This window comes from Triplophysa rosa, linkage group LG5 (genome assembly GCF_024868665.1).
Source record: "Triplophysa rosa linkage group LG5, Trosa_1v2, whole genome shotgun sequence".
NCBI classification, from domain to species: domain Eukaryota; kingdom Metazoa; phylum Chordata; class Actinopteri; order Cypriniformes; family Nemacheilidae; genus Triplophysa; species Triplophysa rosa.
In genome coordinates, this window is record NC_079894.1 from 27,116,685 (window position 1) to 27,144,639 (window position 27,955).

Here is a 27,955-nt window from a genome sequence, read left to right on the forward strand (position 1 = left end):
GACGCTGAACTATTTTTATTCATCTGAAGTTGTAGGTATAACCGCATACAAAACATAAGAATAAAACGTATGTGCAACATAAGCTAAACACTCGCAATAAAACTTGAGAAAATCAATACAAACAAGTAATTGGAGTAAATAATAAATGGTTCAGATACATTTTGGTTGGAGCTGCAAACTTCACAAGTGGGATACAATAGAAATTCTTTTCACAAAAAAGAAATAAGGTTCAGTAGCTTTAATTGTTCACAATAAATATTAGAGAGCAGAATTTTACTCCAGTGTGAATTTAGCTGTGAAACCACTTTTAAAAGTTTGGATTCGAAATGAAAAGTAAATGTGTTTGTTCATGGAAGGTATTGTTATAATGGACATACCTGCTGTTTTGGTAATAACACTTAGCCCAAAATCTTATTGAAAATATGAATGTAAAAAAAAGTGAAAAAGAAAAAGTCTGTTTTAGGTACTGTGGTTTATTTTGATTTCACTATTTTCAAACACCTTCAACGGTTCATCTTAAATGATTTTATAATATGAGGCATAAGTATTGCATGTAGTATGAAATGATGCACGAAGAATAATAACATTACACAAGTCACGCCACTGTAATGTTCAACAAAACCTTTTTGTAAATATTGGCAAAAGTGAGCCATGAGCTTTGTCACATTCAGAGTGAAAGTGCACTACATATGAGCTCAGCGGGGCTGATGTTGGAGTCATTTTGGAACATTTTGCAGCAATAGCAACTCACAGTAGACAGCAGATGCATTCAACACCAACAAAAACTTTAGATCGGATGATTACAAAGAGAGAGAAACCACGTACTGTCTATCCACCCTAAATAGTATGCTAGTCTGGGATTGGTACATTTACATCACAGATGGCCGATTCCTGGGGGTTGGATTTATATTCGAGGACGATTTATTGCAAGATGTACACAAGTACTTTCATTTTTTATTTCGCATTTAATTTAGTTCTAACATTTGTGAAAACTGGAACAGGAAGTGCGTCTGGACCAGTGTTGTTTAATGGGCTAATATTGCCCACAATCCTTTGCACCACTGGAGAATGTGAAAGGTTTTGAGCATTAAAGAGCTTTAATCTCATCTGTCCTGATGTCTGTTCGCAGAGACAAACACTTCCCACAGGAAACAAAATACTCTAGCATACTATAATATTTACTGTAGTACATTATAAATAGTGTATACTACAGTATATACATACATAAACATTAAGAGCATTAACTCTGATAGACTGTAGTAAATACAACAGTATACTTTAATATTTACTACGGTAAGGGTCAAAACTATGGCGTCTAGGAATTTTACTACAGTTTACTAGAGTAAACGCTACAGTATTTTATTATCACCTGATTATCAATATTTGCTGATCTTCTATTGTTTTGTGGATAGTTTGAGTCACACAGGTGGTTAGTCAGTGATACTTATTCTGCCAACATTACACCAAGTCTACATGACATGAAACATTAAAATAAAACCTATATATAAAGAATTAGTCATAATCTCTCTCTTTGATTTTTTGCAGATGGATGTGGCTATAAACAGATGCAGTTAAAACAACCAAAAGGTTAAAAAGGTCCCTAAATCTACCGCCACAATAATATACCAACATTTGTTTATAAAAGATTTTAAAAATCACTGTAATCCAGTTCATATATAAACTGGATCAAATTTAAACTTTACGTTTTTCATGAACAACCTCGGTTAAAAGCCACAGACAGAAAAACAACAGAACTTTGTCAATCTTGAACTACGATACAATAAAGTCCCTCATTGCGTTATAGACTGGATCCTGTGCACACGGCGTATATGAGTATGCATGAGACAATACAAAATAAACGCGGTCATGTGAGTATAAAAGATAATATTCAGTGTTAGTTCATGCAATCGCTCTCTCTCTACATGAAATGGGGAGTATAATCCTGTGGATCGTAGTATAGTCAGTGCCAGTGTATGCGTATGAGCAGCGTCGTGTGCTGTTGTGCAAGACATGATGGTAGAGGACGCATCATCCAGTGGTTCTGCGCGAGCGTGCTTACGCTGGGTTCAAGGGTCAAAGGTCAGGCTCATACAGGCCTGCTATACGAGTAATGATTGTTTCTCTCGGCGTCTGCGATCTGAAGGCTGGGCTTGCGTTCGATGTCTTCGCTTTCAGCAGTGTCTGCGTTCTGGCATCGCGGGGGTCGCTCTTTAAAGAAGTCAGAAACGTATCGCACCTGTGACGAGAGAAGTGAAGTATTAATGCAGTTTTGGCTTTTTTGTTGTTGTTAAAAATGAACATAAATCAGTTATTGAGCTAGTACAGGTACTTATAAAAAGTGTTCGAAACCGTCTCCTTACCTCACCCCGACTATAATAGTGATTCATAAGTTTATTATTGTCATCACGATTAGAATTATATGTGGTATTGGCTGAATGTTTTTGCAGAAAATTTGCATTTTGAGAATAAAGTCAAAATTATGAGAAGAATGTCATAGTCATACAAAAATAAACTAGGAACATTTTGAGAATAAAGTCGTAATTTTGATCTGAATGTGTTTGGAGTAAGGTGAACAAACAAATACCAAATTCTGTTTTTTTCCCTCGTAATATTGACTTTTGACTTTCAAGACATTCTTTCAGACTTTCATCGAATCATTATATTACTTATTTTTACATGGCTCAAAAACTGTCGTACAAAACAGCTTTACAGCTTTAAGGAAAACGTTTAGGTAAACATAAACACATATGGTGTTTGTATAGACGGTTTCATCTTAACAACATTAACAAACGCTACTTTTGTGACCCCCACTGAACTTATCTGTAGATTATTTCTGATTACAATCAAAAGAAACCGAGAAGAACCGTTTCTTGGCTAAACTCGTCTCTCCAATATTTTGAATTTAGACTGCGATACCAAGCTCAACCGCTAGATGTCAATGTACACTGCAAAAAATGACTTTCTTACTTAGTCTTTTTTTCTTGTTTTCCATTAAAAATGTCTACAAATTCTTGAATCAAGGTGCATTTTCTTGATGAGCAAAGTGACCTAAGAAAATAAGTCTAGTTTTTAGTCAAAAAATATGAAATTGTGCTTAAAACAAGCAAAAAAATCTGCCAATGGGGTAAGAAAAATAAGCTTGAATTAAGGTTTACCTTTTTCTCAGTCACTCGATTCAAGATTATTTTTAAGAAAAAAAGACTAAGTAAGGAAGTCATTTTTTGCAGTGTACCGTACGGTTCCTTTAAATGCGACCAGACTACAGGACCTATTCAACAAATTGTTTATTTATAAAATGATCATACAACAAAATTCAACAAATTGTTTATTTAATACAATTTTTATATAGTAAAATATTAATACAAATGAATATTAACAAAATACAGTTATATTATTAGACACTAGCCAAACACAAACCGAAAGTCAATTGGGGGTCAGGCGTGCGTGTCTGATGAAACTTTCATTTTATACAGTATTTATTGTTACATAGACAGAGTGTATGCGGAAAAATAAAGAGGACATTTCAAAATGAGTTTTTCTGGTTTTAAAATGTCATATTTATAGGTATGTGTTTAGATGAAATTATCCTTTTTGTTTTATTCTGTGAACTACTAACAAAACTTCTCCCAAATTTCAATACAAATATTGTTTCTTTTTGCATTTATTTGCAGAAAATGAAAATTGGAGAAACAAGTGAAACTAACAGAACATATACTTTGTATTTTTTTCTGACCTCAAACACTGCAAAGAAAACAAGTTTAGATTCACTTTAAATGTCATATTTGCTGAGAAAAGGTTTTTTTTGTGATATTTTTATGTCTTGTCATGCTGTCAGTCTTTCACGTTGCTGTTAGAAGACTTTGTGCCGCTCCTGAGGTTTGATTTGGTTTATATTCAACAGACACTGGACTGGCCACAATACATCTAGAAATGCTGAATAAATGAAAACTTGGAATGCTCTCTTAATTTCCCCGCAGCTGTATATGCATGATGCTCGCAAATCTGAGGTTGTGGGTTCGTCTGCACTTTAAATCGCTTTAAAAAAAGCATCAAATCCAAACACGTATGTGAAATCTTGCTACTTGTGTTTTTGTGAGATTCACTCACCGTGAGGATGGCCACCAGCGCCCCCTGCAGAAGACCCACGACCACGTCACTCCAGTGGTGTTTGTAGTCAGACACACGCGTGTAGGCCACATAAATGGCAAAGGCCACCAGGAAGAACTGAATTGTGGGACGTAGGAGGCGAGCCCACTTGGATGCCATACGGGCCTGGACGTAAAGCTACGCGACACAACAAACGATCACACGATAATGTTAGAGGTCTGTTCGAGTACATGAAACATATGAAGGTAAAATCATTTTATGGGAAAGCACCTCACTACAACCTCGACATGTCTGAACATGAGAGCTTACTTTCTCTCGTGGAACACAAATGAAGACATTTTGGACAGATTTGGAAAACCGCCCACAAGTCATATTATAACTACTTGCATGATGTTTTTGGTCCCTGACAACCAGCGGTCATACGTGAAAGTGGTGGGTGAGTAAGGCTGAATAATTGAAGCCAGTTATTTCATGTTTGGCTGAAGTGTTCCTGCTGTGATTGAAAGCTCGAGACTTTGGGATGTTTGAGGTTGGAGTGTATTGTCTCAGTTTTGTTTCCTGCCTCTCTGCTTTATCTGCGTTCTGTGTCTGTCCAAGAGGAAGGAGCGATGCAGATACTCACCGCCAGAAACAACATACAGTACATCCCGAAGGAGGAGTGACCGGAGTAAAACGACAGCCTGGAGCAGAGGAGAGAGAGACGAGAAACAAATAGAAAGAGAGGAAACTGTAAATCATTTTCACAGCTTTGACAAGAATGACACATTCATGTGCATTAGATTTAAAGTCCCCATGAAATCAAAAATTGAAGTTATTCTGATTTTAGTACGAATATGTTTGCCTTAAGAATAATTCGTTTTTCAAAATTCTGACAAAATTCTCATTTAGAAGATATAAGCATTTAAAATTTACAATCTCTCAAGGATTAATGACTTTTATGACATCATTCTGCACATCATCTTCTCATTAGATTACAGGCTGTGAGGTAAACTATAAGCTATTACGCTTGTTCAACTTGATGCAGCGCCGCAAGTGCGACTTTTTTAAAAGGGGGAGGAGCCATTTAATATGCCCCACGCTAACTTCCTGTTCAGTGGAAATGATGTAAACACATCAAACAAAGCTGTGCATTTCAAGGCACTTTAGAGGATCATAAAGTATGTAAAGTCTCTTAAAGCAGTGGTTCTCAAACTGGGGGCCCCAAGATGGATCCAGGGGGGCCACAGATTTTGTGGAATTTTATGAAATATAGACATTTATCATAGATTTTATGCAATCAAACATCAGAAAAATGACACCACCAACCAAAAGAACTGAGGTTCCAGCATTGTATAACTGAATGTTTTTGGTTTAATTAAAATTCTAAATTTAAGATTATACGTCTTTATACGGGGGGCCGCAAAGCGATGCACTTAACTTAGTGAGTACACTTCAAATTCATTTAAATAAATTATATACAGTATATACACTATTTATTGTTTTAGGTAATAACTACCAGTACTTGTATACTTGTAAGTTTACTACTGCAAGGACTAGATTGGCCCACTTTCTAGATCGTAAAAGTGTACGGTCAAGTATACTTAAGTGTAACAGTAGTAGACTTTGAGTACACAACTACTTTACAACTATATTTTGCTTAGGAGTGTTTCTTCAAATATTTTTCTGATACTTCTGATAATATTGCTGATTTTTTTCAGTCTATAAAGAGTATACAAATAGCACAAAGTTTTTTTTGTAAAGGCACGCTCAAATGTTTAACATGACCTATTAGAGATTTTAAATGTAAGTGAGTAAGTTTAAAGAAGATATTTACACCATTTCAGTCTCGCTATTCTGTGTGGATGTTTACATATATATATATATATATATATATATATATATAGCTGGGCTTGTTATTTTCCTGTTTATTACTGTGGAACAATCGTCATTGTATAAATTGTTCTATAATTTACAGTGAATTGACCCGAGGTCTTTGAGGTTAAACACTTAAAAAAAGGAGAGCTAAAAGGTCAAAAACTGAGGCAGCATAAATTTACCAGCGAAACAGGAAGTGAAACAACAGGTGACAAAAACAAACAAATACAGGACGCTAGGTCAGCGGTTTACGACCTTCGACCCTTCCTGTACCCAGGCTTGTGTACCTGGATTCCGTCACGTTGTGAGGGTTTCCCGTGCAGTTTATCTCCAGCATGTAGCCGTTGCAGACTTCTGGAGCGCACACGGCTATAAAGTTGGGCCGCAATCGTCCGATGGTGTACTTGGCCATATCGGTCAGAGACTGACTGACGCACGCGCCGAAAATATATGTCCCCACCACTTTGTAGAGCGCAGCGGCGTATTGATTAAAGCCTGAATTGGAATACAGCCGTTTGGTGTAGACCAGGTATGCCTCTCCTGAAGTGATCTAGAAACAAAACAACACCATTAAAACTAGATTTGTACGTTATCATGGTTCCGATCGATCTTGTTTTGTAAGTTACAGTTGTTTAGAAAAGCAGTAAGACTGCTGTATGATCGTCGTTATTGCTTTTTTTCGTGTTTCACATCGTACAAATTCATATGAATAATCCACCTCGTAAAATCGCTTCAAATTCCCATGACATCCATTTTTCCCAAATCTCCAACCCCGTGTATGAGCAACAGCAGTGACGCTTGTCTTAGCAAACACCGCTAATTAGATCAGTGCATCAGAGGTATGTTGAAATATTTCACCATGATGTTTTGCCTATGATTTGTTTCCGGGAATCAGAGTAAATGAAAAGTGAGTGATAGTATGAGTCTGTCTGACGTAAATGACTCATGGTGAAAGAATTGAACTCTCGCTCGTGACGAATCATATTGAGTAAATATCAGTGTTGTCACAGAACATGATGCCTCGAGGAAATAAACAACCTGCATATTTTCCCTGTCAAATACAGCACATTTCATTACCACTGTAAGACAACTACTGTGGTTCTTAAAAGAACAGTTACCACAAAAAACGAAAACTCTTTTCTTATAGTGTGTCAGGTGAACTGTACACAAATGTTTGTGGTGATCAGTGATTGGCTGAGAGAGACTCACGATGATAATGGAACAGGAAATGGTTACGGCAGCCATCATTTTGTGGGAGATGGTGTCTGGTCTGTAGGGGTAGCGGATGGTCTCATCATCGCAGTAAACTCCACGCTGGTACGGCCTGTAAACGAGGGTCATGATGATGAACGGCATCGCCACTAAAAACAACAAACAGTGGGATTATTTGCTTCAGATTGCTGATTTGTTAAACACAAAAACAATTCAATTTTTCGTGGGAATATTATTGTTTTAATTAGAAATAATGTTATACTTTGCTCACAATTGTATATAATACACAATAATGGGTTTACAATAAAGATAAAAATACATTTTGGAGAAATTCAAATGACAGATTTATTTTTTAAACATCGATTAAAAATTGATCAATAAAATTTAAATAAAATATTTATTTCTAAAAACATACACATACATGTATATATTTAAGAAAAATATAAAAATGAATAAACATGTATATATATCTCAAATGACTGATAAACATAAATAAATACATGTAAATATTTCCTAAATATGTACACATGTATGTGTTTGTAAATACAAAATTAATATGCACAGCAGACATATATTATGTAAACACAAACTTTTTATTCTGGATGTGATTACTTGCCATTAATGGTTTGACATCCTAATACACAATTTATTATTTTATAAATGAATACACTGATTTATAAAATTAATACAATGCATGAAAAGCTATTTATTTGAATAAATCTATAAAAAGTCATTTATTTCTGTTGTACGTGCAACTTTCTATACAATTGTCAACATTTAATGTTTAATTAAAGGTTAATTATAAAAAATGAATAGGTCTACTGAAAAATAAAAGAAAATAAGAAGAGAATAAGAAGGCTAAACCCTAGGAACCCTAAACCCCTAAAATGTCCTAAAGCAGTAAAAGAACAAAATTAGAAAACAAAATAATAAAACATTACTGTATATACACACATTAAACACGCAGGTCATGCGTTGCCAGCTTAATCGACACAATTAAAAAGATGTCATATTGCTATTATATGAAGACTTCCTTTGCAAAAACAGATAACTCCGTTTTTAAACATTTTCAAAAATCTTCTTTTTTTATTTTGCATTCCAAGTAGTAAATAAATTGCAGTTGGTAAGTAATAATAACTCAAAAAATACACCAATAAAACACAATAAACACATGACTTCATTTTATATATCGGTATATCAGTACACCACTAGAAACAGACCACTAGATGCAGAAAAATATACAGAAATTGGCACAAAATATATCCGAAAGTTTGTACACATCCAGAGGAACAAACAAATCGTAAACACATTCAGAATTAAACCACATTAAAATCAGATTTAGAATTCAGTGACATTTTCTGTTTGCCACCCGTATACAGGATATCAGTGAGATTTATCATCAGGGTCACGCCACCAGATGTCTGTTAAACGGATGCCCACAGTATCTCAAAACAAGGAAAGGCACAGATCCAAGTTTCTAACGTGAACTTTATGAAACTATTGTTCATCAAAAGTCATGGGAACCAACAGAGCGAGTATTTATACATTTCAGTGTGAGAGAAATTGTTCCCAAAGCCGGAATTTTCCGCGCTGCTCTCTTCCCATCTGACAGCAGAGATGCCGATCGGATTCCTCGCGGGCCGCTGAGGGAAAATAACCTTTGGATATGAAGGCAATTTGCTTCAACTCCTAAGTTCATCAACATATTTCCTATTCCCAAAGCAACGGTTTCTTTCCTCAGGATCGAGACCTTGGAGCCCAGAGATATTACATTACTTGGATCCACACACAAAACTGTAAAAGCACTGAACCAGATGTACTTAACCATGACACATTTGAAGCACTCTTGCTCCCAAATGACTTAAGTCTTTTATGCGTGCGTGCGTGTCAGCGTGAAGGATCTTAGGATGCGAGAACACACACAGGTTGCTTTTAAGAAATGATTCGTTACAGATGATTTCTGGGAAGCGGATGATATCAGAAATGCATGGGGAAAATAGAGAGGATGATAAACACATTCAAAATGAATTCCATGAACTCTTGCCACTTTTTTAAATTGAGAAAGAACAACAATTGAACGACAAGAAATTATTTCGGCTCCCTTACATTTTTAAGTGCAATCAAAATTGGCTTAACTTGCTGTTGAAAATTTAGACATGAGCATTTGTTACTTATAAAAAAGTAAAGCCAATTTGCTTGTATTTAAAAGTTTAAGTCAGCAAGAAAGCTTACAGTGTTAATAGAAGTTTGACGGAAAATAAAAGTTCAGCTCAAACAGAAGGCTAAAGTAAAAGTGTAAAGACTAAGAGTTTGTTTTATTCTCATTTTGTCATCTCCTATAAATCTGCTTTAAAACTATATGTATTGTGGAACGTGCTATACAAATAAATGTGAATTGAATATGTTGAAAAATGGTAAGAAGAAAAGAGTTTGAAGACATATATTCATTAATTAATTAACCTCCGTTTTGTGTTTGGTTATAATATAATATATTTTAGATGTAATCTATATTAAAATAGATTTATATTCATATATGTGTATTTATTGTATTAAATTAAATTAAACCTACTCCACAGTTATTTGAGGAGGTTCGGGCCACATAACGTTTGTTTATGAAATCGTCTATATGTGCATCATCAATACTTCTGAGAACAGACATATATTCTATGAAGACATCCTAAAATTAGTTCCAGAAAAAAAATACAGAGTAGAAAAGATGTGCTGTGTGTTGACCAAGCAAGCTTGTGTCAATGACGTCTGACTGTAAAACCTCTTCTAAAAAGGATGTGAGAACATGACAATGAGATTTGTTGGGAGTCGGCCACTGTGAACTCATAAAACTGGAACGCTCGATAAACTTTGGCATGAGTATGTTTGCTTATCTCTTAACACAGCTTAATAAACAGCATACACAAAGGAATTATTTTAAGCAAGGCTGTCAGAGTTATCCAGTGCAAACTTCAGGCAATTTACATACAACGACAAACAAAACGCTTTGAAGATTAGAAAAGCATCTCATTTTTACTGCGCTGACCTTTCTACCCCACTTCTGATATTTCACACAACAGGTCCAAATGTATGGGAAAAAGCATCAAGCCTCTTCAAGTCAGAGTGCAAATCTTGGATCCGTTTTTTTTTAGTGAATCAATATTATTACATGGATAGGACGTAACTATTCTCAGAGCAGCACTTTCTCTCTCAGGGTTTGAGCTAAATATCGGTTTAGCCAGAAGGATGTGAAACTCTAGGAGAAGAAATTGTTCAGATGCAGTTTAGAGAACAGAGACAACCGATCGATTGAATGCAGCGGTAAAACTAAGAGCTAGATTTCTTTTTCACAGATGCAAACTGGAGGTTTTAAAGGGGTTATATGATACGGCTAAAACGAATATTATGGTTTGTTTTAGATGTAATGCAATGTGTATACACGATTTAAGGTTCAAAAACGCTGTATTTTCCACATACCGTGCATGTTTGTATCTCCTCTTTGCTCCACCTCTCTGAAACACGCAGATTTTTAACAAAGCTCATGACTCTGAAAAGCGAGGTGTGCTATGATTGGCCAGTTAACCAGTGCATAGTGATTGGTCGAATACTGCAAGCGTGTGATGGAAATGTAACGTCTCTTACCATATTTGGAACATCAGGTTCCTCTTCAATTGTACTGACAGGTACGCCCACCTTACTTGCGTAAACATTTGGGCGGTCTTAGTCAAATCAGACCACCAACTGACGTAGATTTGTGGGGGTGTGGTTACACAAGGCGTTTCAGGCAGGTCTGGGTGAGCATTCGCTTTTAGATAGAATGCATCTTTTGTTCCCACACTTTCATTTTTGCAATTTTACATGTCTAATACATGCAACTTATAACACACCAAAGACACAGAAAAACACGTGTTCGCGCCATATGACCCCTTTAATTATAGGGAACTTGACAAAAACACTAAGGATTTGGATTTTTTTAAATACAGTGTATAATAATGTATAGCGAATTATAATAACAAATCAACAAATGAATAAACAATGCTTTCCCTCAGTTAAAAATGCAGAGACAACTAGAATCTTTTGGTTACCGTCACATTTGGCAGATGTTTTCATCCAAAGCGTTCAAGATATGCATTTTATTTATACATGTGTTCCCTGGGAATCAGAGTCGTTGAGAGAGAGTCGCAATAACGGAAGTTCACATTTTTCGCACGTCACGTGATTCATGGAGCCTTCAGATAGCTCCATGAAGTTATGTTTTCTCTTTAAATGCTTTATTTCTTTCATTTTTTTATTCATTAAATGACTTACGTTTTTAAATGGTTTAAAAGTTCATCACAATCGGTCTGTTTAGCTTCAGCTCCAAGTAACCTTCGGGAACTATTGAGAGCCTCCATGAACTGCCATGTGAAAAAACTGTTGTACTGGAGTCAACAAAGTTGACGCAACTCTCTCTCTCAGTGGCTCTGCTGGAAATCAAACCCACAACCCAACACAAAGCTCTACAAAATTGAGCTCCAGGAACATAAACATTATAACTAATGCACCATGGTACCATCGTAGTTTTTGTTGTAAGGGAAAGTTCTTCTTTCTTCCTATATACAGTAGCTCCATGTTAGACATTTAGAACTATTTAAATTTGTAGAGCTATATATATATATATATTGGAACATACCAGAACCATGAGGCAGGAATGACAAACAGAAAGTGACCCAGCTTTTTAAAAAATCAACAGATGATGACATACGGCTTACAGTAGAATCATTGTATCATCAGGAAATGTCTGTTTAATAGCAAAGGGTCTGTCTGGGTTCCTTTGAGAATTTTGCGGGTGTCTGAACAGGTGCTTTACCTCTTTGTGTGTTTACAGTATGTTACCTGAAATGAGCATGCGCCAGACGAGTTTTGGGAGTTTCTTTGGATTCCTTGACTTGTTTGTGAGGAAACATCACTCCTGAGAAACATCCAGCTGTGACCGCATGTGCTGCTCAAATATTGACTCTCCGCCTCACACATGCCTCATCGGTTTGTTAAACAGACGGCAGATTTGCTCTGTACCAGGTTTAGATGTCCAGGGGTCAATGTTGATATTTTTCTTGGTTTTTAGTCTACACGGGTTTTATTGTCGTATTTGCATCCTAGATGTGGATAGGTAAAATATGATTCAAATATATACTTTAGTTTTTACTGATTACAGATCTCTTCACATCCACAACACAATCAATAAGTAATGGAAATATTAAGAAAATATCATACATTCTGTGGAAGTCTCAGAACCATAAAATGTTCGTCAAATGATTAAATTACATTACATCCGGATGCAATGATGAGATGGCCTAACTAACTATGCATTTCAACAACTGTCGCACATAAACATCAAACTTTAAAAACTAAAAGTTTTAAAGAGTAAATATTTTGTGATTTTTAAGGTCCTACTTTGGTTTATGGAGTGTCCAAAAACAAGCTAACGTACATACACGGTGTAAAAACACTTTCATTTTCTAATAATAGGCAGTTATTATGACCTTACTTCTTGACTGACTCTCAAATGATTCGTTCGGCAATTCATCTGTCTAATCCCCTCCTTTCTGTCAGCCAACTCTGATCTGATTGGTCAGATGGTCTAGTCTGCTGTGATTGGTCTACCGTGTACAGCGTCGCAAATGGAACGTAGGCGGGCATTACACCGAGTGACGCAAATCTGACCCGGAACTGAAATTAGAACGACAGACGACTCGTCAGAAACTGTCAATGAGAACGGCTTTATTTAGCAGTTAATTGCATTACAATATACTATGTGACAGATCAGAGACTAGAAGCAAAAGTGCCAACACTAGTCTGACTCCAATGCTGTGTTCACACCAAACGCAAATTTTGCACAAATAAATTACATACAAAGTCAACCAGGGGCGGACTGGCCATCTGGCGTACTGGGCGTTTTCCCGGTGGGCCGCTAATGTATGGGGCCGGAACGGAGGCGTTGGCTGCTTTGACGGACGTATTATAAATGCGAATGCACGCAACGCGAATGCAAAAAAGACAGCTCAGCAGCAGAAGTTTTGAGCATAACATGTAGTTGAAGAATTAAACATACCTCACACTAGTGTTGTTTTTGGCGGCCTGTTTTAATTTTAGTTTTAGTCTAGTCTTTGTGTCAAGCTGTCATTTTAGTTTTTTTTTTATTTTAGTCACGTTCATACTCTTTTTAGTCTAGTCAAGTTTCAGTCGACTAAAAGTCTGAGCATTTTAGTCTTATTTTAGTCAGAATTATCCATGACTATTTTTGTCTAGTTTTAGTCGACGAAAACTGATGACATTTTAGTCTAGTTTTAGTCAATGAAAATTTTATTTTAGTCTCTTTTTAGTAATGCAATTCTATTTAACCCAGTCAATATAGTATAAGTACCTAGAAGTATAGACAAAACCAAAATTTTATTTTAGCCAAACCCATTTCAAACAAGGTTATCTTATTATATTATTGTTACCTTATAGACTCAAGAATACATCCATTCCAGACACGCAAGACGCTCTGATTTGAATTTTTTTGAATCTCTAGGCACGTCACGATGTGATTCGATTACGATTCAGAGGGCTGCGATGCGATGATAAAACAATTCTCAATGCATCTTTTTCCTATACAAATTTTCTTTTTCTTGCTGTGTTACTATTAAAATCAAAGTATTTGTCATAACCCAGTCCAATATCCTTTATTCATAAAACAAATGGAAGTGATTTGGCAAGTCAACTGGAAGGTTACATTTGCCAGCATTGCAAAGAACCAACAGGAAAAGAGTGACTGCCCTCAGTGCCCTGTAGTAGCATACAGAATGCAGTAAATTAATGCAGACTTTTTTTGCAAATAGCACTGGTGCTAGAGAGGTTTAAAGTTATTATAGTTCACTAAAGTATTTTTTGTCTGAGTGTTCAATTTAAAGGGACTTTTATTTTGACGGGTCTTTGGTTAGACGCTTGAGTTTTTGTGTTTGCCGATAGCTTCACTCAAACAGTAACAGTAACGCTCGTAAAATAAACTCTCAGAGCAACTCTGGAAAAGAAGTTCATGTCCTCATACAGAGCAGACGCAGATAAATACTCGACCATCACTCGTGTTGTATGTTAAACTGTGAACATAATTCACTCAGAACAGCCAGATGACATTTAAATAACAGGATTCCGCTCCGCATCTAGGTTAAAGCATCAGACGAAATAACGTTGTAACATTTCGTCTCGTCTTGTTTTGGTCAACGAAAATGAAGAGACATTTTAGCATAGTTTTTATTTTGTAAACCACATAGTCTCGTTTTTATTCGTCAACAATATTGCATTATACATTTAATTATAGTCATCGTCACATGACCAGCATTTACGTTGAGTCTTGTCTCGTCTCGTTTTCGTCACAAAGGTTCGTTGACGACCATATTTCGTCATAATTTTTGTTGACGAAAGCAACACTACCTCACACATCTTTCAAATGAGGACACGGTGTTAGATCTGTATTCATTTTTCCGTGGAGCACATGGAGAAATGTCAAGCAATAAAACATGCCCATTCCTGTTACACTGAAGATGATGAGTTCATGAGAATGGAGTTGATCGTGAGCTCCATAATAAAACATCCATTAAAGAATTACTAGAAGGGAAACCCGTTTGAAGAGAACTAACTTGCTGAGCGAGTTAAACTGTTAATCTTTTTATAACCAGACTAATATTGACTTTTGATTGAAGACTTGACCAATCTGAGCTCAGTTTGAGACATTATTGACATCTCTTCTCACATTATGACAGAGACATTTCTGAATTTCTGAATCTTTTTTGAAAATTTCTGAATCTTTTTCTCAGAAGTAATATCTGAGAGACAGGAGATATGAGCAAACGTTTTCATTTGCTCTCCATTTAATCTTAGTGATGTCTAGGATGAAAAGTGAGATATTGGAGATCTTACAGGTAAAAAAATAAAATGCCACAAAGAGCTTCATAAACCTTTCTAATTAACGAAGATCTGTTCGTATTTATTCATCACGATGTTTAAAGTGGTTATTTCACAGCCGGGCCTGAGAATCGCTGAGGTTCTCGCAATCTCAAGAGCTCAAAGTTCTGCTGAAGATCAGGACTCACGCATAGTTTTGGACTACCAGCTAAAGGACCGCATGGCAGGCATAGTTAAACGTTATTACAGTGCCGAGTGATGAAAGAAACGTTTGTCTTTGGGTTTGAACTCAAGAAATAAGCGCTATTGTCTCCAGGGGTCTGTTGCAATATCATCCGGCTCTCAGGTTTCAAGCGAGATGAAACCGGATAAAATAAACATTCCAAAATTCACGATTGGACACAGTTTGCTGCTCTCGCGGCCTTTGACTCCGTTCTAGGTTTCCCATGGACGGAGAAATGTGAAATTATACATGTTATTCATCTCTGCAAACCCAACAATGCCAAAATACACACAAGACTACAATAGCATCCGTGTTTAACACCAGCCAGTGAGGTTCCCAAAAGGGATAGCCGTTTTGTTTTCTAACAGTGAATCAGTCGAGAATGTGACTGCATACTGCCAAGATGAAGATCTGGTTTTATGAAGATGGAAAATGTGGATGGGTTACATAAACGCAGAGAAAGTACCGGCATGCTCGAACGATAATGGGATTTGATAACATTTGGAAAAAAATGTTGGCGGAGACAGATGCGACAAACATCTTGCAGAACGTTGCAGAAGCTGAACCGTGGATATTGAAACAGGAACTTTTAGGTACTTTACTTTTATTTCACACGTTGCATGCCATGCTCGTAGTTTCTTTTGCACTTGAGTGAAGACAGCGCGCGCCGCCGCATTTGCGCGAGTATAGTATAACGTCTACAGGACAGTCACAGGATAGTTAGTTTTTCTGAAGTGAAAGCCTTTTTATATTTCGTAACAAGTTAAGAAAATAACGATAGAATAATGACACCGTCATGACGTTCAGCCTGACAACATCTCACCTAAAAACAGATATTGAATTGGGAGACCGAGGGCTCACTCGCTCAGGCATCTGCCAATAGCTTTCACGCACGTCTTTCAAAATAAAAGTCTCGCATCAGAAAAACATTTCGATTTTTATTCCTGTTGATGTTGTTTCGTAGACTGTACACTTCACGACCCACCAGTTGAGAAACACTGACCTAAACAGTATTACTGTTACACTGTATGAATATATATTCTTATGCTATCATTTTACTGATTTGGGTTACTTCAATAAAGCCTAAAAATCACCATTTTAAAATATTTCGAGGTCCACGAGGATCCTAAAAAGTCTTAAAACATTGGAGTTATGAGCTCAAGACTGCATGTGGAATCCAAGTAATTTTTGACATAGATCTATAAAGTCCGACCACAGTTACAGGGGAGGAACCGGATATCATCCAGCGTCTGCACCAAGCCAAAAATGAAATTAAAACACATGTTTACTGTCTGACACATAGGTTCCATCAATAATTCAGTTAAGCTGAAGGCCAAGATTATCATTATGTGACTAAATAATGACTGACTTATACATTTTGGGGTGAACTGCGTCTTTAAAACATGCTGACAGGCTGAAACGCTTTAAGGAACAAACAGAGGACGCTGACCTCACAGCATACAATAAACAAGCAAACAAAAAAAAGAGACATGTGCTGATGTCTTGTGGTAATATCCCTAGAAGACACCCTGCATGACTTTTATTGCATTTTATTTCATTGCCTTTAACACTGTAAGTTATAAATGTGTTTTCTACAATCAAAATTCCAAACTTGTATGACTTATTGCAGAACACAACAGAAGATATTTGGAAGAATGTTGATAACCAAAATATTATCCCCATTGACTTCCATTGTATGAACACAAAACCACCGTGACATTCTCAAAATATCTTATTTTGTGTTCCACAGAAGAAAGTCATACAAGTCTGAAACGACACGAGAGTGAATGATCAAATGATCTTGATCGTTTCAAATGCACTTTTGAAAACTGCTGAGCTGGTGCGAAACCGACATGTAAAGGGGGTGAATGAGTGTGATTTCCATCATGATTAAACAGGCCAACACTTCTTAAATGTTGATTTTTAACAACAACAACAACAACAACAACAACAACAACAAAAATGTTTTAATAGTTTTCGAGTTGCTATATGTTTTTTTATGAAAAAGAGTTGTCAGCTCAAAGTTGAGTTAGAAATAAAATAAGCAAATTTGGAAATGAAATGAAGCATAAACGCAACAAGGATAAGGATAACCAAAAAAGGATATTTACTGAACTCAAGAATCATTGAATCATCATTAAGGTTATTGTAGTTTACTAAAATTAAAAGTTTGGAAACGTTAATGTTCATTGAAATCAAATAAAATATTGACCTAAGAATTATTGGAAAAACTTAAAGAAAAAATGAGATGTTGCCTCAAAAATAAAGTGAAAAAAGTTTAAAACACTAAAAATAAATTGAGAAACAAAAACTGAAAATAAAACTAAAATAAAAATGAATTACTCTTATATAGCAACATAAAAAATAAACCAATAAATTATAACATGACAAAAACATATACCAAAATTGCTAAAACTTTAACTAAAATTAACACAAAAACAACATAAAAATAAAAGCTAATCTAAAATATAAAAAACTCAAATCAAAACTATTATAACAAATAACGCTGTTTTAAATCAGTGTGACATTAGAATGTTGCTAATCTAATAATGTTAACCGCATAGCATGCACACATATGTAGTAAACACTTTTTAAAAATGATTTCTTAACACTAATCATTAAGATTATATAATATAAATAATTTACATTTGACATTTGGGCATTTTACTGTCTTCACTATCATACATGCAATTCTTGGCAAAGAAGGCAAAGGTTTAACTATTCTAAAAAAAATGGTGCTACATAGCACTAAAAGTGGTTCTCGGCTCGTAATCATAGGAGAATCACTTTAAGTGCTATAGAACCATATATTTGTGCTTCAGGGGTTCTTTGGGATGACTGAGGTGCTAGAACCGCTAAAGAACCAACAGGTACTTTATACGGAAACGGTGCTAGCACCTCAGTCAACCCAAAGAACCGCTGAAGAACCTCTGAAAAACCACTGAAGCACTTAAGATATGGTTCTAATTAGCACTTAAAGTGCTTCCCCTATCATTACGAGCCAAGAACCACTTTTGGTTTTGAGTACGGTTCAACAACATAAACAAACGTGTTGTGGGCCAAACTTAACTTCCGGCAGACCGTCAAAGACTAAAACTGTTGAGTAGTTTTAATTTAATTTAATACAATTCATATACAATAAAATATTGACATGAATTAAAAATAAAATGAATTGCTATATTATAACCAAACACAGACCGGAAGTTAAATTCGGGCCAGCCGTGTGCGTCCGATGACCCCATCCATTTTTTTTAAATTAAAACCATGGTAACCACAAATTAACCTTGGTCTTACTATAGGTTTAACTATTACATTTCTAGTAAAATTGTAGTACAATTCCAAAAAAACAACTAAAAACACAATTACTATATTTGTAGTATCTACCTATATCTTGTAGAACAGCCACTGTGTTGGAGGCATATGCGTATGATGGCTTGAAATGATTGCCTATAGAGGCAAACCACTAGGTTTTGGTAGAGATCTTATGTAATAGTTCTACTGGAGTGTTTCTGTGAGAGTGACTAATACTCACTGGTATGTGCTCACAGAGCAGATGGTTTAACCTGACACATCTAATCCACACAAGAAACCCCTCTCCCCTCTTTTTCCCACTTCTCTGTATTTCTCTTCTAATCCTCCTTTCTGTCTCTTATTACCTCAGCAAATTTGACTTTCTTCATTCTGAGTTCTCAGGTTTATCTCATGTGTAAATATAATCTCCCGCTCGGCGCGGATGTTCCCCGTCTCTTTCCTGTGGTTTTGTTTCATGCATTCTGGATGTTCAGTGGGGTGAGTACAGACCAGATTACCTGATTCATTCACTGTTCGGTCTGCTAAGCCTGACGTACACAAGCTTTTTCTCAACCCTAAAACCCAAACCAGACTAACGTGGTTTGTGGGTTTGCTGGCCACCAAGGTGGTCTGGTCTCCTTTGATGGTTGTCGAGGGGCTCTTGTCAGGCTAAACCCAGGAAAGCATTTTAAGCTGGAAATCAATTTTAATGCTTTTTTCAACATATCGTGACCAAGTAATCATGACAACACGCATGATATAACATGCCGATAATGTAGTATGCGAATTGTAATGACTATAGCCAATCACACAGCAAAACTAGAACACTCATTGGGTTGCATTATACACAACTTTGTTAAAGGTGGAAGTCATTTAGTTTTGTCGCGCCACACATTGCACACTTCGCCGCACGTGTCCACAAACACACACAAACATCATTTCTTAAGAAAGTAAATGAAACTCAAGCCGGGGGGAATATGGGCAACCGTGAAGGCCGAAATCTAAAGAGTCAAAAAAACATCCACGTACAGATCAGGGAGGGAAACATTGAAGACAAATTACTCTGAACACAAATGTTTCTCTGAAAGCCAGAGGATTTGGGTTAAAGAGTTCACGATTTGCAAAGGCGAAGTAGAGAATATTGCACAAGAGAACATATCAATCTAAATCTAAATGTTAACAGCTGCATCCTGATAACTCGCCGCATCAATATAAAGAAAAATAAGGGAGGAATGTGGCCCTGACCGCTTGCATAAGATATTGACCTTAACCAGGGTTATTCTGGTTAAAATGATCAGTATCGTCTGCTAAATCTCAATTTACAGTGAGGGAAATAAGTATTTGATCCCCTGCTGATTTTGTAAGTTTGCCTACTTACAAACAAATGAAGGGTCTATAATTTTTATGGTGGGTTTATTTTAACTGATAGACACAGAATATTAAAAAAAATCAGGGGAAAAAAATGTTATATAAAGGTTATAAATTGATTTGCATTTCAGTCAGTGAAATAAGTATTTGATCCCCAAGCAAAACATAACTTTGTACTTTGTGGAGAAACCCTTGTTGGCAAGCACAGAGGTCAGACATTTCTGATAGTTGGTCACCAGGTTTGCACATGTGTCCGGATACATTTAGTCCACTCCTCTGTCAATCTTTAAGGTTTCTTGGCTGTCGCTCAGCAAATTGGAGTTTTAGCCTCCTTCACAGAGGTTCTATAGGACTAGGGTCTAGAGACTGGCTAGGACATTTAATGTGCTTCTCCTTAAGCCACTATTTGGTTGTCTTGGCAATATGTTTTGCGTCTTTGTCATGTTAAAGGCTCATCCATGACCCATCTTCAGTGACCTAGTTAAGGGGAGGAGGTTCTCGTCCAAGATTTTACGGTACATGGGCCCGTCCCTCAGCCCCTCAATGCGGTGAAGTCATCCTGTATACCTGTAGCAGAGAAAAAGCCCTAAAGCAGAATGTTTCCAACACTGTGCTTCTCTGTAGACATGATGTTCTTGGGCTCATAGTCAGCATTTCTCTCCCTCCAAACACAGGAGTCCATTTTGGTCTCACAGCAGTGCCAGCACTTTCGCCAAAGCCTTTTCTGAATCATTTTGATGTTCATTGTCAAACTTAAGACGAGCCAGGCGGGCCTTCTTGGGCAGGAGGACCTTGCGGGTGCTTCAGGATTTCAGTCTACTGTGGCATAGCGTGTTACCAATGTGTTACCAATGTTTTGCTTGCTAACTGTGTTCCCAACTGTCTTGAAATCATTAACAGGCTTCTTCCGTGTAGTTCTGGGCTGATCTTTAACATTTCTCATGATCATCTTTACCCCATTGGGGAAATATTGCAGGGAGCTCCAGAACAAGGGCATTTGATAGTTATTTTGTATATCTTCTATTTCCAAATAATCACACCAACAGTTGTCTCCTTCTCACCAAGCTTCTGTCTGTAGCCTATTCAAGGTTTGTGCAGGTCTCCAATCTTGTCGCTGACATCCTTTAAAACCTATTTGGTCTGGACCATGGTGTTGGAGAGGTTGAACTGGAAGATACAGATTCTGTTGGCAGGCATCTTTTATATACATAACAAGCTGATTTAGGAGTACTTTCTTAAAGTGACAGGACTAATCTGTGGTCCATATAGGCACATAACCAATCTGTGGAGCCAGAATTCTTGCTAGTTGGTAGGGGATCAAATACTTATTTCACTGACTGAAATGAAAATCAATTTATAACCTTTATATAACATTTTTTTCCCCTGATTTTTTTAAATATTCTGTGTCTATCAGTTAAAATAAACCCACCATAAAAATTATAGACCCTTCATTTGTTTGTAAGTAGGCAAACTTACAAAATCAGCAGGGGATCAAATACTTATTTCCCTCACTGTATGTGAAACACAGAGCATTTAAAGCTGACGCTTTGAATTTGGATTTTTAATCTGATGACAAGTGTCTGTAGGAAACCGATGAGATGATTTTAGCAGAACTGTAATAGCTTATCAGAAATTAATAAAACATTTAATATACTTTAATATTTACACATAACACTATTGAAACCAGAAATAAAAACATTGTGCATTTACTACTTTCATGATTGACAGACACTTTTATCCAAAGCGATTTACAAATGAGGGAGCATTAAAGAAAACATTGTCATTATCATGGAAAACAATTGTACTTGATTTCCAACCCTATATTGTAAAGATGAATGTACAGACATTAAAACAACAAAAACATTCATTAACCATCATCATCACCCACCAGCAGTTCTAAAAAACACTTCACCCACTACAAACATCATCATAAGATTGCGTCTTTGCGTATTTTAAACAAAGATTTTTTTATTAACTTCAAAGTCCAGCTGATTTCAGGAAATCCTGCACACTTGACTTGTCACGTTTAGGAATTAAAAGTGTTTCCTATAAACGCTTTAGTCAGTAATAATCATGCAACAAAGGAAGAGGAAATACTGAGTCTCTATCCTGTGAGGTTACATGAGCATCTTACAAACATAGCTGTTAGAATCTGAACTGTCCTGTAAAGCTTAAAGGCAGTAAAGCAGTTGGGCTAATGGAAGATTCAATAAAAAACAAATATCAGTCATGTGATGTGATGTCATGAAGGCTTCACCAAAGGTCAGAGCGAGGAACTTTATCTGCTGTTTCAGCTAAAATTTGATATGAAGTAGAGAGGAGATCGTAGCTGGCAACAAAATAACCTGCAATCCTCTGAGAGAGGTCACGAAGAAATACCGCAGCCAAAAACTGAAGAAATTATTAAAAGCTATAATTCATCTTTTTTTGTTGTTGATGAAATAAATCATCTATAGGGTGTTGAAAACTGTCTCCTTACCTCGCCCTGATTCGAAATAGTTTGTTTATAATGATTTATAATACGTTCAGCAGTCGGGACGATTTCGTGGGAAATGTTAGTTTGACGTAAACCACGTAAAGAAAAAAATAACCTGCAATTTCATGTTTCAAACAGAGATGGTGCAAAAGTTACAGATTGTAGCTTTAATTCCCCAGACAAAAAAAATCATCCAACAGTTTATAAAAGCAATAGTGCATCTCTCTAAGTCACATGATTTAACGCATCATATATCAATCTCTAAACATGCTAAACAAATGATTTTTTTCCTCTGAGAAACTGTTTCGCCTTTAAAATCAGACTCGACTAACCCAATATCACACAATGAGTCTGTTCTCATTCAGCACGTCATCAACCACCCTGAACTCAAAATCTTCTGAATATCCAGACACGTTCACAAATATTTGCTTTTGTCTGGTCCGACATGTTAATGGGATTCAGAGCAGATCCTTTCTGAAGCTGAGAGCAGGGAACAGCGGGAACGTCAGCCGTAAGCTTCATGACACTGAACTTGAACAGACCTGCTCGTAGATCAAGTCTTGACATGAAGCATCACAAGACATTTACAAATCCAAACAGTGCATGAAGAATGTTCAGACAAACGCGGGGATGAGAAGCAATATCTTAAGCCCCCTGAGAACAGGAGAGACAAATTATTTTTCTGCCGAATGAAAGCGGTGGGTTCTACCTGTTAGCCACGCCTACTTCCCAAAAAACTCCATAATCAATCGCTGCGGCATTGTTCAAAGCATATTGAAAAAATGCTTCGCCCACAAATGACCATTGGTAACTCACTCTCATATTAGCACAAAACCAGATCCATTTTTATTTCTTTCCTTTTTTAACACCATGCCACCTTCTATGGCTTTTGTAAATATGAAGTAAAAATTACTTCAAAGAACAAAGAAAATCAAGAAGAAAAAGAAGAAAGCCCTTACTAATACAACAGAGTTCCCCTTATACGATGTTTAAGATGATTTTCTTACTAAAACATTTCAAAATTTTGTTAAAATCCTTTTTCCAAAGTATTAACAGAATTTATTCCTCACAGGGGTGTTACAAATCAGTAGAAATAGTCCAGTAAAATATGCTGTAAATTATTAAATATAAATAGATATATTATGAAACATATTCCCTCAGTGAGAAAACTAAAGACTGTAGCAAAAAACCAAGTCCATAAGGTGCTAGAGAATTTTAAATCAGTCTCAGTTTGGAAAGCAACTATTCAACACTCTTAAAAATAAAGGTGCTTAAAAGATTTTTGAAGCACCTTTTTTTATGAGTGAACATAAAAACAGTGTGGTTTGACTTTTTCCAAAACACGCAAGAGACTCATATAATGTCTAGATATGCCATACAATGTCTAGAGCAGTGGTTCTCAAACTGGGGGCCGTGGCCTCCTCGGGGACCCCAAGATGGTTCAAGGGGGGCCACAGATTTTGTGGCATTTTAGAAATATAGATATTTATCATCAATTTTGTGCAATCAAACATCAGAAAAACAACGCCACCAACCAAAAGAATTGATGTTTTAACATTGTTTAACTGAATATTTTCTTGGTTTAATTAAAATTTTAAGTTTAAGATTATACGTCTTTATTTGGGGGGGCCGCAACACAAAGGGGCCTTACAACAAAAAAGTTTGAGAACCACTGGTCTAGAGAGCTCTTTATCGTGCAACAAAATGGCCTAAAAACAAGCATTAAAGAAGTCCATTCAAATGTATCATCTCCACAACAGATCTTGAATTTAATTCACATGTAGAGCATCAAAATGGTATGATGTCAAATGTCTTAGGTCCTTTTACGCAGTGGTGCATCTTGACACACCATATCTGAATTGACTTTGTAATCTGGAGGCAAGACTTTCAATACATTAAGAACAAGATCGAGTCATGTTAAGTATTTGGTCACTTTTGGAGTTTCACTGTCTTCTTGACGAAGAGGTTTTCTGGACATTTGGCAAAACATCTATTGCAGTACTCAAAAAACTCCCATGGGTTTGGAGCAGTGAATGAGTTAGGACAGAAATCTGCCTTTCAAGGCGAACCGAATTACAGTACCGTACAACAACTCAATGTGAACTCTTCTCAGATCTGACATGAGAACAGAGCAAGAACTGATTCATGTTTAAATGTGATTTAGTGAACTGAGACTCTCCTAAAGGTCACCATTGTTACTATGACGACTTTCAATAGAGCTGTTGTTATTCTGTGATACAGCTGAGTGCATCTGATAACACTTTCACTCTTTATTTCACCAGAGCCACCGTACATCGACTGAAATGGGTGCTTCAACTGATGCTGGGGTGGTTAACGTCAAATGATATGTGATACTGCTGCAGCAATTTTCAAACAGTATTTATAATAAAAGTCATAAAATATATAAATCCATTGACTAAACAAGCACAGGCATTAGATGTCAGCTTCATCTCATAAATAGCCTATTGGCGGTTGGTGAAATAATGAGTTCAGAGAGAGTTTTGTAACAAGGACACTGAATGTCTGATGTAAAGACTGATGTCCTTACAAAACTGCTGAAATGAAAAAAAGACTTTGTGTGAGTGCAGGACCAGGAAACCCATAAAAATCACTTTGAAGGTGAAAGAATGCAGGCTGTGGAAACAATGTGAAGAATTAAAGGGGTCATATGGCACGAATACGTGTTTTTTTTGTGTTTTTAGTGTGTTATAAGTTGCCCATGCATGTATTAGACAAGTAAAATTGCAAAAATGAAAGTGTCTGAACAAAAGATGCATTCTATCTACAAGCGAATGCTCACCCAGACCTGCCTGAAACGCCTCGTGTAACCACACCCCCACAAATCTACGTCAGTTAGTGGTATGATTTGACTAAGACCGCCCAAATGTATACGCAAGTAAGGTGGGCGTACCTGTCAGCACAATTGAAGAGGAACCTGATGTTCCAAATATGGTAAGAGGCGTTACATTTCCATCACACGCTTGCAGTATTCGACCAATCACTACGCACTGGTGAACTGGCCAATCATAGCACACCTCGCTTTTAAGAGCAATGAGCTTTGTAAAAAATCAGCTCGTTTCAGAGAGGCGGGGCAAAGAGGAGATACAAACATGCACGGTATGTGGAAAATACAGCGTTTTTGAATCTTAAATCGTGTATACACATTGCATTACATCTAAAACAAACAATAATATTCGTTTTAGCCGTGTCATATGACCCCTCTAAGAGGGGATGTAAACATCCGGAACGTTGTGATCCCTGATCCCTGTCAGATTTAATGACTGTTAAACTCTTACCATCAAGAACGATTAATAAATTGGGAAATAAAAAGAAGCTTTACGATTAAGTAATAATTGAACTAATTTGAAATGAAGAAGTCATCTGGGAATGATCCGGAAAAGCATTTTAAAAAGCACTATGGTGCAATGATGCATTCAGAGGGTAACATCAAACTTTGATAAGTAACATGGTATAAAATAAATGACATATACATGTGCCGTGATGTTACAGGGTAATCCTATGCATATTAAAGAATACCATATGTCCAGAAAACAAAATTTTCACCAATATTTATTAATATTCCTCATATTCAGAAAAGTGGTTTATTAACAGGTTTTTGTGACAGGTTCATCACACCCTCTACACTCACTTGGAAAATTTACCATGGTTTTATTAGAGTAAAAGTTTAGTAGTTTTAGGCAGATTAATTACCATTTCCATTACTATAATTTTCCTAAAAAAATAACACAGCTAACCTAAAAAACTAGTTAATTTTCGGTATTTTACCAAGCCCTCCCGGTATTAGTAATGTTACAGTAGACATATGAATGTAACACTTACAAGTAACAATCACATTATTGTTTAATATACACCTAAATACAAAAATGCGAAAACACAAAGACATTTCATTGCGCTGTGAAGTTTGAGAAGACACAGAAGGGGACAGGTGAACTTTATTGAACTCTATTTCACAATCGTGTTCAGATTTGTGTATGCAAATATGAAAGAGGAGATGAAACTCACCCACTAACGCACAGATAACATCCATCAGCAGCATAAATAACTTGTTCTTCTTCAGATCCGACATGATCGTCCCGGTAATCTCTCCTCGAGTTTGATTTCAAATCGTATAAAATCTCTGCTCGAGCGGTGACCCGATCTGCTTGTTCTTCCGGAAGTTCTCCCTGTTACCTGCGTAAAGGTGCGCTGATAATGGGGATCAAGATCAGGACCTCAGGATCACGCGCGCTGAACGGCGATCATTTTGCGCCACGGACTCTAAACAAAACGAATTTCCCGCGAGCTAAAGAGACGCGTGAAAAGTGAAAACTGCAGCGTGAAGCGCAAACTCAACTGACTCTACTCCTGCACACCGTGGTGTGTACTCCCCACGACTGACGTCACCACTACACGCGCTCTCTCTCGCGCTCTCTTTCTCACACGCGCGCGCAGACACACTTTCTCTCCATCTGCAAACAAGTAAAATGACTTTAAAACACAAACGGCATAGTTCACCCACAAACTAAAATTCTGTCATTTATTAGTTTGTTTATTATGAGTTCCTATGTGCACACAAAAGAAGATAGTTTGAGAAATGTGTGTAGCTATATTTTTAGTTATTTTGTCTTGGCAATAAACTTCGAAACAAACATTTAGCTGTGGGATTTGCTTTTAAATCAATGTTATTACTTTAACAAGAGACTAAACCTTATCCTACCCTTAATAGAAACATGAAATATTTTTCTTAATTTCTCTTTTTGCCTTTGAGGATCAACGAAGTTCAGATGCTCAGCAAATGTCTTTTATCTAATGTCTACCTCAATTTTGTCCAGAAAGCAAAACTAGAATCTCATAGTTTGTCATCACAAGATGGTTCTGAATATGTTTAACTGCACATTGTTTCAAAACTGAGCTACTGTACTTAAGCCCCGATCCTCACCTTTGAAGACATTAGTAAATTTATTACACCTATTTTATTGCACTTTATACACTTTGCATTGTGCAGATCATTGTCTGCTCTCCTCCATGCAGGAGAAACCTGAGCTTCACCACGTTGAACCATTTTGTCAGCTTATGCTGATGTTCCTGGAACACGTAGAGAAAAACTTGTATCCCCACAAGTTTAACAATGCTTGAGTACACACACCCACACACAAAGCCTGCACATATCCTTTGGCCAAGTGTTCCTTGTTTACTCATGGTGCTTTTCCACTGCATAGTACTAACTTTAACCCTAATTTTTTATATTTATTTTTTTAGTTTAGCAAACAATCACATGACCTTTTAACATTCATTTTCTTCGTATATGAAAGATTTCCATTATCCCCTGACATGATATGCAGAGAAGTCAAAGTGCAGATCAAATCTACTTATGATCAATCGGCACACCTGAGAGAGATCAATAAATATAACCAAAGTCCAAAGTAGGCCTATGCTGGTATTTCCGAGCACTCAACCCATAACACATATATTCTGTATATGCACTAAATAAGATCAATACTCACTTCTAAACC

At 36.5% G+C, this 27,955-nt stretch overlaps 1 protein-coding gene across 1 annotated transcript; it reads right to left on the reverse strand.

The window, feature by feature from the left end:
- Positions 1-26,855, reverse strand: plpp2a (phospholipid phosphatase 2a). Its single transcript, XM_057332944.1, has 6 exons — positions 26,466-26,855; positions 7,171-7,322; positions 6,249-6,511; positions 4,730-4,787; positions 4,108-4,284; positions 1-2,236 (listed from the first exon to the last, which is right to left on the reverse strand). The coding sequence occupies exons 1-6, from the start codon at positions 26,527-26,529 to the stop codon at positions 2,087-2,089; spliced, it is 864 nt and encodes a 287-aa protein (XP_057188927.1). The 5' UTR covers positions 26,530-26,855; the 3' UTR covers positions 1-2,086.
- Positions 26,856-27,955: the final 1,100 nt, after the last annotated feature.